The sequence below is a fragment of the Dendrobates tinctorius genome, unplaced genomic scaffold (genome assembly GCF_039654945.1).
Source record: "Dendrobates tinctorius isolate UK_male_01 unplaced genomic scaffold, ASM3965494v1 ptg000120l, whole genome shotgun sequence".
In the NCBI taxonomy this organism is placed as follows: Eukaryota; Metazoa; Chordata; class Amphibia; order Anura; family Dendrobatidae; genus Dendrobates; species Dendrobates tinctorius.
The window spans coordinates 24,247,852-24,262,715 of record NW_027361788.1 but is presented as its reverse complement, the minus strand read 5'-3'; the positions used below and the strand labels follow the sequence as shown (position 1 = coordinate 24,262,715).

At 49.9% G+C, this 14,864-nt stretch overlaps 1 protein-coding gene across 11 annotated transcripts in view; it reads right to left on the bottom strand.

Annotated features, from left to right (window-relative positions):
• Positions 1 to 9,440, bottom strand: part of IQSEC2 (IQ motif and Sec7 domain ArfGEF 2) — a 201,730-nt gene extending 192,290 nt beyond the window's left edge. For 4 of the 11 annotated variants that reach the window (XM_073590944.1, XM_073590945.1, XM_073590947.1 and 1 more), the window contains exon 1: positions 8,147 to 8,797. In XM_073590944.1, coding sequence (XP_073447045.1) covers positions 8,147 to 8,625 — 479 coding nt within the window. In that variant the 5' untranslated portion in view covers positions 8,626 to 8,797. Of the gene's footprint in view, positions 1 to 8,146; positions 8,802 to 9,422 lie in introns of those variants that run through there. The other 7 variants (XM_073590943.1, XM_073590948.1, XM_073590950.1 and 4 more) reach the window with 4 other exon arrangements.
• Positions 9,441 to 14,864: the final 5,424 nt, after the last annotated feature.

The following is a 14,864-nucleotide window of genomic DNA, read 5'->3' as shown; positions in this document are numbered from 1 at the left end:
AGCTTGGAGCTTCTTCCGCTACCTGCATAAATAGGGAAGAGTGTAAGAGTCTGATACTCCACTCACGTTCTACCCCCTCATCTCCGTCCCTACCGTCTGTCTCACGCAAGACTGACACAATCTCTTGGGGTGGCCATCTGGTAAGGGGCAACTACAGAGGGCACATTCCTTGTGCTTCTGCTTCCCTGTGGCCTTCTTCCCCTGAGAATCAAACACATAAGGGACACTGCATCAGGGTACATTCTCGTAGATCTCTTACCCTTGCAGATGAGGACAGGTACCGGATCATGGGGGGCTGCAGGAGGATCCTTTGACCTAGAGGAACTGCTGTGACTCTGTCCACTCGAACGTCCCTCCTTCCGCCTCTTAGGTTGGTCACTGGGGCGCTTTGCCACGGGCTGCACTTCTTGTGGGTCCATGGGGGCTTCTGTTGTGTCCATCGCTGGGCCTCCAGAAGCACCTCAGCAGCAATGCCTTCTGTCTTAAGAAGGCTCCCCCTCCGGATTAGCAGGAACTCTGTCCGGTGTTCGGGCCCCCCATTGGACCGCTCCTCGCGATCCTCCCCCTCCCCTTCAGGTGCTCGGCCCCCTCAGGCAGCGGGCGCGCATCGGCGCGCGTCCACCACAACCGGAAGCCGGCCGGCATCCGACTTCCGGTTTCGGCGCTAGGCCCCGCCCCCTTCGCCGCGTCACTTCTACCGCGCGATAGAGGCCACGGGGACGCGCGGCAAGGGGCTAGCACTGCGCCGCCGGCTCGGAACCGCCGCTCCCTTTGTGGGACACCGCCGGCGGCGCCCGCCCGAACGGACCGCACCCCCGGGGGAAGGAGACACAGGGGGGCACCGCTTACCTCACCGGCCCCGTGGAGAAGGCGACCGCCGGACCCTGTCTCCGCCTGCTCTTACCACTGCTGTGGAAATCCTACCCGGACCCACCGTGGCGCATCCAGGGCCCCCAGCGAGACCGAGGTAGGAGAACCCCCCGCTACCTGAGTCGGTCCGCTGGCCTGGGATTCGGTTATCCATGACGGACGATCTGTAGGGAGTTCTGTCCTTGTTAGGAACAGGAAAACAACTGATGCGTGGGAGAGGTGCCGCCCTTTTTGTATCTGTAGGTTTTCCTGTTCCTAAGAAGGGCGGATCCCCTCTCTCAGGTGGTGCTGTCATGGACGACCGAATAAATGATGGTTTCCTATGTAGCTTTGCGCCTGTGGCTGGACTTCATCGGAGTACTAAGAAGGCAGCCATGGCCGACCATCAGCATCCTGCCATCACATTCCAGGTGGATCGACCACCTTAACTGCTACTGACAGCTACTGACAGAGGCATTTAAGGGATTAAACAGCAGCAATGGGAGCTAGCTAAGGTTGCTGCTGTTAAGAGGCGGATGCTGGCTGTGTAAGACAGCCAATATCCTCTGTGTCAACACCTAAGCCTGCTCCAAACACAGGAACTACATGTTCATGTATATGAAAAAAAGCAGCTGAATGGAGATATCACTTTCTTTGAACTCTATATCATAGTAAATTTACCACAGATTTTTAGTTCTGACATTAGGTAGTGGCCTTTGACTGGGTTTGCACAAGTTTTGGAAGAGTATTTTATTGCAAATCAGCCTCAAAAATTCTCCAAGATCCTATCCTAATATGTAGTAGGTATAATAATATTAGCAAATACCTCCAATTAGAAATGTAGCATGGATCTTCTGATAAGCTATGTCACTTACCCCATGTGCAGGACATTGCCGTAGCCTAGGTATCCACGGTTACCACCACTTATATAGTCACAGTTAGCTGTTAGTGGTCGTAACCATGGAAACCAAAGCTAATGCAATGCCTTGCACATGGGGTAAGTAACATAGCCAAACAGAAGAACTACAGCATACTATTTCTAAAAGGAAGTCAAAAGGCTGCAAAACACCACGTGGAAAGAGGAAAAAAGCTTGAAAAAAAAATCCATTCAAAACATGCCTCCAAAAACTAACCAAAAAAGGAACATTTCCTGAAGTATATTCCACTTGAAAAATATTAGGATTTTTCAGCCTTCAAAAAAAAATATAAAAATAAAAAAACCTCTTGGAGTCTTGTTATAGAAATAATTTTTAGGCCGCCATTAAAAACCATACATCCTGTTCTGGACATGCAGATGTGCGACCGCTGCAGCCAATGCTTAGACATAGTGTTGATGAGGTAGTCAACACTGAGGGCAGCGATTGGCTGCAGAGGTCACACGTTTGGCCGGAAGAGGGAATAAGAAACCCAGCAGCACCATAAAACGATTGTCTGTCGTAGCCAAGAAAAATTGTGGTTTCCGCGCCCACCTCAAAGGGTGAATGAAAGCAACCACCTGATTAGTTGCTATAGCCAACAAAACGTCTCCTTTGCGCCAATTTTAGTAATTCACGCAAAAGTTATTTTTCTTTGTGATTAGCACAGATCTCCGAGGCACCATTACTACCAAACGTGAAAATGGCCTTAGGGTTGCTTCTATAGTGCCGCCATATTTACCTGTAGACTCTAGGTAGATTGTGTACCAGTCTGTCCTGTATAGCGCGCTCTCTGGTGCATAGGCCGAGCGATACACAATAGGCCTCATTTATCACGACCGTCTACAGGAAAACCTGGTGCCCGTAGGACCAGAGTTGAGCTCTCATTTTTTACGCAGCTCTTTCAAGTTGAAAGCCGAGTTGTTATTGGTTGCAATGGGCAGCAAAGACTGTTTTGACACATTCGTCCCAATGGGCGCCGAGCCTGGAATAAGCATTTACAGCTGTGAAAAAAGTCCAATTCCCTGACATTGCCCTGCGAAACAGAAGCCCCCTTAGTCACATCCACCGACGAGCAGGAGGCCTCTCAGTTTCTGACTAAAAAGGAAATTCCTTGAAGTAATCTAAGCGAGTTATCGCATCTCCCTGTCAGCTAATGAGAAGGGAATCGATTATATTTAAGCAATTGCTAAAAAATTTGAGGTAAATTTGTCAAAGTCCCATAAAACTATCTTCACGCGTGATAATTATACCGGGCCTCCATCGCCAGATGCTGAGTATTACAAAGCTGGCTCATATAGACATGAACTGGGTCACTCGTGAGCCTCGGATACCATACAGCACACTAGTAATACACCGAGATGAAACATCAAAGCACCATTACAAGACACAATCCTCGTCCCTAGAGCCCAAGTACAAATGTACGGCCGCAGAGGAACGCCGCACGGTGCCTGTATTATAGACACGAGGACTAAACCTGAGTTCTAGAAAAGAAAAATAGGAAAAAAAAAAAAAAACACATTATATATACATATACAACCACAGTGCGGAAAATAAGTATTTGATACACTGCAGATTTTGCAAGTTTTCCCACCTACAAAGAATGGAGAGGTCTGTTATTATCGTAGGTACACCACCTGTGAGAGAGAATCTTGAAATGCTTACGGAGCCACTTCTTAGTTGCCCTGGCTGGGTGTTTTGGGTCATTGTCATGCTGGAAGACCCATCCACAACCCATCATCAATGCTCTTACTGAGGGAAGGGGGTTGTTGGCCAAAATCACGCGATACATGACCCCATCCATCCTCCCTTCAATACAGTGCAGTTGTCCTGTCCCCTTTGCAGAAAACACCCAAAAGGTATGATATTTCCCCACCATGCTTCACGGTTGGGATGGTGTTTTGAAGTTTCACTCATCCTTCTTCCTCCAAACACGGCGAGTGGATTTGATACTAAAAAGGTCTATTTAAGCCTCATCTGACCTTCTCCCATGCCTCCTTTGGATCATCCAGATCTTCAAACGGGCCTGGACATGTGCTGACATGAACAGGGGGACCTTGCGTGCGTGGCAGGATTTTAATCCATGAATGCGTAATTCGTTACTTACGGCAATGTTTGAGACTGTGGTCCCAGCTCTCTTCAGATAATTGAGCAGGTCCTCCCATGTATTTCTGGGCTGATTCCTAACATATCTCAGAATCATCTCAATTCTTTGTAGGTAGGAAAACTTGCAAAATCGTGTGTGTGGCAATTTTTGGTAATATGTTTAAAAAAAAATTATGAACAACAATATCTTAAAGAATACTAAAACTATTAATACTAGTATATTTAAAAAAAATAATACTACTGACATTAAAAATACTAGTACTACTACTAACATTTTAAGAAAATGTTACTAATATATCAAAAATGATTATAAAAACTAATATTGAATAAAAAAATACTAGTAATAAAAAATGAAAGGTACCAATCTATTGAAAAAAATATATATATAATAATCTCCATTTTATGATCTGCACATGTAGCCCCATTCCACACAGCGGCAAATATTCAAAACCCAGCCTAAGGCCACATGCACACATCCAGTATTTGGTGAGTTTTTTACCCCAGTATTCATAAGCCAAAACCAGGAGTGGGTGATAAATGCAGAAGGGGTGCAAATGTTTCTATTATGCTTTTCCTCTGACCGTTCCCCTCCTGGTTTTGGCTTACAAATACTGGAGTAAAAAACTCACCAAATACTGGATGTGTGCACGTGGCCCAAGACAAAACTACGCACCTGGATAACACCCCCCACCTCCACTCCTACTTCCAGTTGTACAGTGCTGAGCCACGCACAACTATTTCAGATTTCCCAGGTTGTAAACAGCTGAAAAGTCAAAAAGCAAAACCCCTTCATCAGTACATTACCATAAATGCAGTAACAGACTAAGCATGCACAAGAAGCCCCCATAGACTGAAAACGAGTGAAATAGCACTAGGGGGAGCAGATACCCGTAGATCAATCAAAATCGATAAGTGGCCATCCTGAGCTAGCTGGTTCCTGCACAACATACCAAACGTACCTCGATTTCCACACCACTCACAACGGACGAAAAAGACTAAGTTCTCGCAAAGTTTTTTGTTTTTCTTCTTCAGGAAATTTCTTTTTCTGGAAGGTTTTGAGTTTTTATTTTCCTGAAGCTTTTTAGTTTTTTTAAAGACTTTTTAAAGTAATATAAGGCTACATTCCCACTATGCGTTCTTGGTAAGTTTTTTCTGTTTCATATTTTTGAAATAAATGCAAGTAACTCATTTTACTTAATAGGTGCAGAAAATCTGCAACACCAAAAACTCACCATAATCTCATCAAGGGAACGTGGCCTGAAAATGTGGCAAAATGAACGCTTTTCTTAGCAAAAAAAAAAAATAAAAATGTATTTATTTATTTTGGAGCATGTTCAAATGGAATTTTTTTAAGCAGTTTTCAGGCTGAAAACTCTGAATATAGGGCGTCTTTTCTACTTCAATTCATTCAGTTGTAAAATTTGGATAACTCGGTGACTACCTTCACGGCCATCGTAGTCTGTGTGACCAAGACCAGGGCAATTCAAGGACTGATATCTCCAGGCAGATGGAGTTTTCACAGTCTTTTTGCTCAGCTTTCAGAGCAGAAACGCCAAGTTCTTTTCGGAGGATTTGGAGCTTCCACTCGGGTTCTGCTCCAAAAAGTCAGCACAGAGACTCAGTCTGCACACACCCTTAAGTTGGGTGCACAAATGGTGACATTTACACCAACATCTGCACACAGGACACGCAAGGTACATCTGGAATATTGGCCAAATCTATTGCGTAAAATTACTCAAGAGGTGAACTGAACCCATAGGGGGGGACATATTCTATAATCTGAGGCATGACTTGAAGCTCTCCGACCCTAATGCGCCATCATTCCACTCATGTCTAGACTTGTATATCTATATGCATAAAAATGACAAGTATTGCTCTTCTGCCAATATGGGGGCCTCATTTCGCTCAAGCTCCCTACCAATCGTGTGGCTCACACCCCCATCCGAACAGCTGTACAGCGCCCCCACCTGACTGAGTCAGAGTAAGATCTGTTTCACGTGTCAGTACACAACACTCATACGATGCCTCAGCTTGGCAACAATGCCAATACCTGAAATAGTACCATCCATCTCCATGCTACAGTCACCGTATCAAGCAAAAACCCCCCGCCTGCCCATCTATCCACAGAGCCCCCCTCACCTGCCCATCTGTCCGCAGTGCCTCCCCATGCATGCCCACCTGTCCCCCCATGCCCATCTGTCCGCAGTGCCCCCCCCTCCCGCATGCCCATCTGTCCGCAGTGCCCCCCCCTCCCGCATGCCCATCTGTCCGCAGTGCCCCCCCCTCCCGCATGCCCATCTGTCCGCAGTGCCCCCCCCTCCCGCATGCCCATCTGTCCGCAGTGCCCCCCCTCCCGCATGCCCATCTGTCCGCAGTGCTCCCACCTCCCGCATGCCCATCTGTCCGCAGTGCTCCCCCCTCCCGCATGCCCATCTGTCCGCAGTGCCCCCCCCTCCCGCATGCCCATCTGTCCGCAGTGCTCCCCCCTCCCGCATGCCCATCTGTCCGCAGTGCTCCCCCCTCCCGCATGCCCATCTGTCCGCAGTGCTCCCCCCTCCCGCATGCCCATCTGTCCGCAGTGCTCCCCCCTCCCGCATGCCCATCTGTCCGCAGTGCCCCCCCCTCCCGCATGCCCATCTGTCCGCAGTGCCCCCCCCTCCCGCATGCCCATCTGTCCGCAGTGCCCCCCCCTCCCGCATGCCCATCTGTCCGCAGTGCCCCCCCCTCCCGCATGCCCATCTGTCCGCAGTGCCCCCCCCTCCCGCATGCCCATCTGTCCGCAGTGCCCCCCCCTCCCGCATGCCCATCTGTCCGCAGTGCCCCCCCCTCCCGCATGCCCATCTGTCCGCAGTGCCCCCCCCTCCCGCATGCCCATCTGTCCGCAGTGCCCCCCCCTCCCGCATGCCCATCTGTCCGCAGTGCCCCCCCCTCCCGCATGCCCATCTGTCCGCAGTGCCCCCCCCTCCCGCATGCCCATCTGTCCGCAGTGCCCCCCCCTCCCGCATGCCCATCTGTCCGCAGTGCCCCCCCTCCCGCATGCCCATCTGTCCGCAGTGCCCCCCCCTCCCGCATGCCCATCTGTCCGCAGTGCCCCCCCCTCCCGCATGCCCATCTGTCCGCAGTGCCCCCCCCTCCCGCATGCCCCCCCTCCCGCATGCCCATCTGTCCGCAGTGCCCCCCCCTCCCGCATGCCCATCTGTCCACAGAGACCCCCTGGCACCTCCACCAGAACCACCCTTATTCTATATACAATATCAGACGACCCAGATCACTGACCGACGTGGTAATGGACGGACTTTACCAGAGTCCATAAGAAATTATGGAGTCATCCCAGACAACGGTGCTCCATCACCTAAAAGTTGGTTGACAATAGTCCAACTTCTTACTATTTTAGGGTCCCAGAACCTCTCTGAAACTAGAGACCCTCAAGATTCACACAATCAATTGGGTCGAGGCTCCAGCCATCACAGTCCCACTATGCTCGGCCATTAATGCCCTGCTGCATTGGTGTAACTGGGAGCTTACTGGCTCCAACGCAAAATACGCCAGAGGTATTGGTCTACTCATATGGGCCCATTCGAGCCCCCCTCAGCCTGCAGCTCTTGCATCCACCACAGTAACACCCCATAGTGAATCGTGTTGGGCAACTTTTCTCTTTGCTCATCAACGGTAACGTAGACGCTGTCACCATTGACTTCTATGGGCTCACAAAAGAATCGATGGCAACATTCAGGGCACAGTTCTAGATGGATCAAACCAGAGGCGAAAGTTATCAGACTCGAGGCTACGTCTCAGACATACTACATGGTACGTGCGGTTCACTGACAACCGAACTGTCCGCGTTAGGAAAGGACGGAAAGGGGGGCACATAGGTGGGAAATGATTCAGACAAACCCAGCAGTGCAATACATGCCAATGGCCGAACCTCGTCCCCCTCCATCGCCCCAATTTACCAATGCCGGGGTGGCTAAGGCACGCTATAGTCCCGTGACCCATTTAATGCCCATGTAGCTGCACAGTGTAGAGGAACATCTGTATGGGGGGCTTTATTACAGAGCCTGTGAAAGCGGAGCAGCCCTGCAGTGCAGCACAGGCCCACAGCATGCCCTTTCCATACAGGGGGCATGGAGAGAGAGGCTGCCCCTCTGGGTGGCATCACCCTGGCACTTGCTGGTATCAGCCAACTCCTACCATGGTCTGAGAGCCCCTACCTGTCAGGGCATGTACCGGACTGATCTGCAGCCATTCATTCATGGAGATGCCTGGCACATACTCACTTTCTCTGCAGGGTGGTGGCCGGGCTGTTGGTGGTGCTGTGGCCGGCTCCGGGGCTGGAGCTGCGGGAGGTGGCCCGGTTGGATCGCGGGGTGTCCCGGGCTCGGTGGTGGTGCGGCGGGGTGGAGTAGGCTGCCTGGTACCCGGGCTGGCTCTCCCCGCGGTGATGGTGCTGCTGCTGCGGATGGTGATGGTGGTGCTGCGGCGGGTGATGGTGATGCCCGTAGCCCCCGCACCCTCCTCCTCCGACCGCTTCTCTGTAGTCTGAGCGGTGCTGCTCCGCCCGGTTCTCCCTCAGCTCCCGGTTCTCCTGGCTGACCCGATCCAGCTGCACTTCCAGCTCCTCGATGCGGCGCCGCTGGGTCTCCAGTAGTTTCTGCTGGCTCTCGATGATGTTATTGAGCTCCAGCAGATACTCAACGGCCCGGTTCGGGGACTCCTGCCCCCCGGGATTAGGGCCCGAGCCGGCTCCCCCTTCCATAGCAGCCCGGTGGAATGTCGGAGCTCGGGGCTGCGGCGCTTGCTCAGGTTCGGCGGCCGGGCATGGTGCCGGGGGCGGAGCGCACGATGCTACCGCGGCGACTGCTGCAGAGTCACTGCGCACTGACAGTCGGGAGGAGCCGGGGGCGAGAGGCGAAGCGCGTCACTCTCCGCCGGCAACCAATCACAAACTGGAGGCGGAACCCAGACTACCAATCAGGCAAAGTGTAGGCGAAACAAGCGAGTTCCGCCCACCTCCGACCTGTCAGAAGTGACACCTGTAGGGGCTGCAGGAGGGACGAGAACTACATTTCCCGTGATGCCTCAGTAAGGAGGGCCCAAAAATGAAAATAAATAGCAGGGCAGGGGCGACCTGTTTGGAGACACGTGGCTACTGCAGTTACTGTGTGCACTGCCACTGGCAAAGAATTAGTGGCCCTCTTAAAGGGCGAGTCTATCCACACTTCAGCGCTGCAGTTATGATACAATGCACCTCCCTCGGTCACCACTGCTAAACTTTTTTGACATGGTTGACTCTTTCTCTTCTGCTCCTTGCGCCTCTGGAGAGTGATGATATGAACTGGGGAGAGGCGCTGAGGCAGGCGGTGACATATGGTCCATTCCATAAATAGGGTGACTATTATTTTTAGGGGGCTCCTATTTAATGCACATCATGGATCAACTTTTGGGTAAGGCAGTAGCGTCCAAAAATTATTTACACGGCAGATGCCACATTGCAAAAAGATTAAAGGGGGTGTCCACGACTGTTAAAGAGTTACTTATTGGGTCCATACTCACTGGCGCTAACGTTGTCCTCCAATAATTGAGCTTTCCCTTCCAGGGGGGTGGGGCTGTAAAGAGACCGCTGCAGCCAATCAACAGCTACTGATCAGCTGCAGCCTTGAAGCTCCATCCAAGCCGGAAGCAGCAGCATCGGATCTGTTGTACAAAGAATAACAACGGTGCCCTAAGGAGCATACTGACTCACAACAGGGACTGTCGAGGTTCTGTCCTGTCGACAACAAAAAGTAGCGCTGCATTTATCCAATTTATCCGAAGTTCGGATTAGAATCTGAAACGTAAATGTGAAAAGATCCTTGAAGGGGTGGTCTCATCTCAGGAACGATTGGTCCTCAGGTGCAGTTTGGTATATAAAAAAACAAACCCTGATATATTCACCCTCCCCGGGTCCAAAGTTGATTCTCGGCCTGTTGCTCCCAGTGTCTGGCATTGGCAAATCAGTGAGCTTCATCTATACAAGCAGAGCTAGGGAGCTCACTGATTGGCTGTCAACATGACATCAGTGCAGCAGCCAATGCCAGACACTGGGAGCAGAGCAGGTGGCTCAGGGCCGGACCAGGGGAGGGTGAGTATACGAGGTTTTTTCAATACCAAACAGTGCCTGAGGACAAATACTTCCTGTAAGGCAGCCACCCCTTTAACAAGCAGTTTCCTGAAATATAGATACCATAGACTTAAGATGGACAGCGATATATATATACAGTTATGATCAAAAGTGTTGACACCCTGAAAATTGAAATATGTCTCCCAGGAAATTATTGCAATTACCCACGTTTTGTTATACATGTTTATTTCGTTTCTATGTATTGGAACAACATAAAAACAGAGAAAAAAGGGAAAATTAGACATAATTTCACACAAAACCCCAAAAATGGGCCGGATCAAACTGTTGTCACCTTTCCAAAATTGTGGGTAAACAACTTTGTTTCAAACACGTGATGCTTATTGAAACTCACCTGAGGCAAGTAACAGGTGTGGGCAATAGGAAAATCACACCTTAAACCAGATAAAAAGGGGGAAGTTGGCTCAGTCTTTGCCTGTTAGGCGTCAGATTCCTGCAGCTGCACAGCAGGAATCCAGAGCCATACATCCAGCAGTCTCCCATTCCTTTCCAACCACTTAGGGACCTGCACAGCAGTCTCAGCGATCCAGGCGCCCTGCTCAGACCAGCTCTCTGGGTCTGGATGTTGCTGCCACCTCTGGACCAGCAATGGTAGCGCAACCTGCTTTGCAGGAAACCACTCCAGAGGCTAAGTTCTCTCGCCGCGCTACTGGGCATGCCCACGAGACGATCTCCCAGTGGAGATCGGGGGTCACGTGCTCAGGTCCTTGTCCTGATCTGATTGGCCCATCTCAGAGGTCTGGAAGGTCCCGGAAGCGCATGGCTATAAAAGGCCCGCATGTCCGAGCGGCCAGGCGCTAGTATAGACAATACGTGCTATGTGTGAATGGTGACGGATGTAGGATTCTGGTGACTGACTCATTTGAAACCCCTTCCCTCTGATATTACGCATGTGGTTAGGGAATTAGTTTAGTAGTCAGCGCCAGTCAGTGGCAAGCCATACGCCACGGTGTATACCGCACCGCTACACTAGCGTCCAATAGTGTTATGCCTCACGGCACTGTCGTACAGCGGCAGTAGATACCGCCGCGCTGCAGTTAGCAGCACTTACAAGGCGTCCGCGGTAGCGACGCCGCACGCACGGTAGGTCAAGACGGGCACCGACCTCTGCCTTGGGCCCTGTCCTGTGACCGTATACCGTGTGTGCAAGCCATCTGAGACCTGTGAAGCTAACGGGCTCGGCATTTATGCTTTACATATACTAAAGCGTCTCTGTGAGTTTAACAGAGTCCGCTCTGCGCACCCCGGGTGACATTTAACCCGAGAGCAGTATACCGCCATATAGCGAGTCTGCCATTACTCAGCAGCGGTTGTTACACCTACTGCACGGTGGACCCCGGGCGGCGAACACACTTCCTATTATTTTATTTGATGCGTTCCACCGTCCCTAACAGTGCCACACTAAGGGCTCATACTCTCTTGCGAGAGACTGGCACGATTCTCGCACAAGAAAACCTGGCACTGCCGCCTGCACTTGGACCTGAGCGTGCGGCTGCATAGAAATACATGTAGCTGCACGCTCCGGTCCGAGTGCCGGCGGCAGTGCCAGGTTTTCATGCGATAAACTCGCAAGTGAGTATGAGCCCTAAGGATGGAGAACAGAAAGAGAACAGTTTGAGGACTTGGGAACCAAAATTGTTGAACAATATCAGCAATCTCAAGGTTACAAGTCCATCTCCAGAGATCCTGAAGTTCCTTTGTCCATGATGTGCAACATAATCAAGAAGTTTCCACTCCTTGCCACTGTAGCTAATCTCCATGGACGGCAGAGAAAAACTGACGAAAGGTTGCAACGGAGGATAGTGCGGATGATGGATAAGCAGCCCCAATCAAGGTCCAAATAAGTTCAAAGGCTCAATGTAGAGAGCCGAACCATCAAATCTATGGGCAAAATTACCATCCACACTGGAGTGCTGCCTTTTTCTGGGACCAGATAGATTTGAGATAGAAGACAGAGTTGATGACCAGTGATGGTGTGACAAGTTCAGCCATCGGCTATTTCTCCCGATCCCCCTTGTACACATGAGCAGGCATATGTTTCCAATGAGGACAGCGGAAAAAGACAGAGCCCCTTGTCTCCTGGAGAAAAAAAGGATCAGCTGACTTTAAGGCTGTGTGCCCACGATGCGATTTTTAAGCGTTTTTGCCGCGATTTTCGGCGCGAAAACGCTGCAAAAACGTTTAAAAATCGTGTACAGAACGCCCCCCATGCATTCCTATGGCATTCCGCACATGCTGTGCTAATGCTGCACTTTTTCCCGTGGCGGAAACGCATCGCGGAAAAAATCGCAGCATGCTCATTCTTTTGTGCGGAATCGCAAAGAATTGCCGCGATTCCGCACCCATAGGAATGCATGAGAATCGCTTACTTCCCGCATGTGGCTATGCCCACCATGCGGGAAGTTAAGGGTCTCATGTGCGGTTGGTACCCACGGTGTGGAGGAGAGGAGACTGTCCTCCGCCCTGGGCACCATACCCCTGTAAAAAAAAGAATAAAAAATCGGGGTATATTTACCTTCCGACGTCCCGCGCTGCATTCCCGGCCTCAGCGTTCCCAGTAATGCCTTGCGGCAAGGTCCTGTGATGACATAGTCTCGCGTGACTCTAGTGGTCTAGCGAGATCGCTATAGTAACGCGAGACTACGTCATCACAGGTCTCGCAAGGCATTACTGGGAACGCTGTGGCCCGGGATGGCAGCGCGGGACGTCGGAAGGTAAATATACCCCGATTTTTTATTTTTTTATCATTTTTCACATTCTATCTTTTACTATTGAGGCCGCATAGGCAGCGTCAATAGTAAAAAGCTGCTCACACTTGTCAAACACAATGTGACGAGTGTGACCAACCTGTCAATCACTTTCCAAGCGATGCTTCAAATCGCTTGGAAAGTGCTTGAGAAAATCGCGGCAAAATCGCAAACAGAATCGCGGTGAAATCGCGCGATTTCTGGGAAGGAGTCCGGTTTTCAGTGTGCGTTTTAAAACGCAACGTGGGCACATAGCCTAAAGGGGTTTTAAGTTTTCAGAAAGCCCCTGTCCACAGGCCTGCTTTTCTGACCCTCCCCTGGTCCTGATGACTGCTAGTATCTGTAGCGCTGAAGTCATGTCAACAGCACTGCAGCCAGTGAGCTTAGTAATTGCCTGCAGCGCTGTCAACGTGACATAAACACGGCTGACAATAATGGACACCTGGAGCAGCAGCACAGACTCGGGTCCAGACCAGGGAAGGGTGAGTATAAGGCCAGGATTGCACATGCGAGAAACTCGAATGAACCCGGCACTCGGGAGCGGAGCGTGCGGCTGCCTGTATTTCTATGCAGGTGAACACTCCACTCCCGAGTGCCGGCGGCAGTGCCAGGTATTAAGATGCGAGACTTGTCCGAGTTTCTCGCATGTGTGATCCCGGCCTAACACAGCTTCTTTGTTTGTTTGTTTTTTTAAAACAAACTGCATTTGGGGAAACGGAGTTTTTCCTAAACCAGAAAACCGCTTTAATTGCCGACTGTGTTGAGGAACCTCCATCACAGATTATTTAATATTTCATAAGAAAAATTCCACTGCAGGCACTGCACCTATAAATATCTCAACAATTATAATGTACGTGACGTCCTGTGTCCCGTCTCCTATGTAATGTCATTAGGCTAGAAAATCCCTGCTTTCTGCAAGTGAAGTGACATCACCTTTGGGGTAATACCATGGGAATGACTTGTCACAGAGCTCCAGCCCAGAAACTACGTGGAAGACTGTGCTCATTCTCAGCACAGAGGTGACACTGCTCTGTGATGACTGTATCCTGATGGATATCATCCATGTAACACTGCCCTAGGACAGTGACACACTGGGTTATGCCACAGTTATGGGATCCAAGAGCCACTCCTTGCATGTCTGGATAGAAATCCATAGAGGTGTTGTAATTACCCAATAACTGCAGACCAGTGATATAGAAATATGCTTTGCATGTGAAAATATTGGCCAATGTATATGAGCCCAACTAGCTGGTTCCTTCTTGCCCCATATATTGTAGGCTTTTTAGTCCAGGAGAGGTATCTTATCAGACAGGGCCCCAACTATAAGGGACACATTGACGCTGCAGTTGGGCTCATATACATTGGCCAATCTATGTGCTAAGTACCTTCTTTTTTCTGTAAATTTTCCTATAGCAAATTTTGCATTTCCAATTTTTCAAAGTTTCACATGTACATAATATAGCACTTAACCAACGTTCTATGGCAGTAATGCAGTTCCAATTTTCTAGATGTACTATTCTAAATAATTCAAAGTACAGCTTTAGATTTTTTTAGAATAAACACATCAATGTCACAGTACATGGATAATAAACAGTGATGTCACAGTACAGGGATAGTAGACATAGTGATATCACATTACAGAGATAATAAACACATTAATGTCACAGTACAGGGATAGTAAACAGCGATATCACAGTACAGGATGTAGTGCAGCGGTAGCACACTTATGCAGTGAGGAGGCAGTGAGCCAGCAAAGTTCAAAGCAAAAGTCTATTTAATGTGTTTACTTCACACAATATTAATGTCCAACTCATATAAATGCATAGCATTAATGTCCAGTTCACATAAAAACAGCACACAATATCCTCAGAATCACAGCTGGGCACATATCCTCTTGATTACAGACACTAAACACGCTAGTCCTTCTCTCAACAGTTGCCGTGGGCGACAGCACCGCTGTGTTAATGTCTCTTTACTCACAGCATTTCACTGCTTCACCATTGCAATCACAGCTACACCTGCGACTGCAATGCCCCCTCATGACCTCAATATGCCTCTGTGCGCATCCTG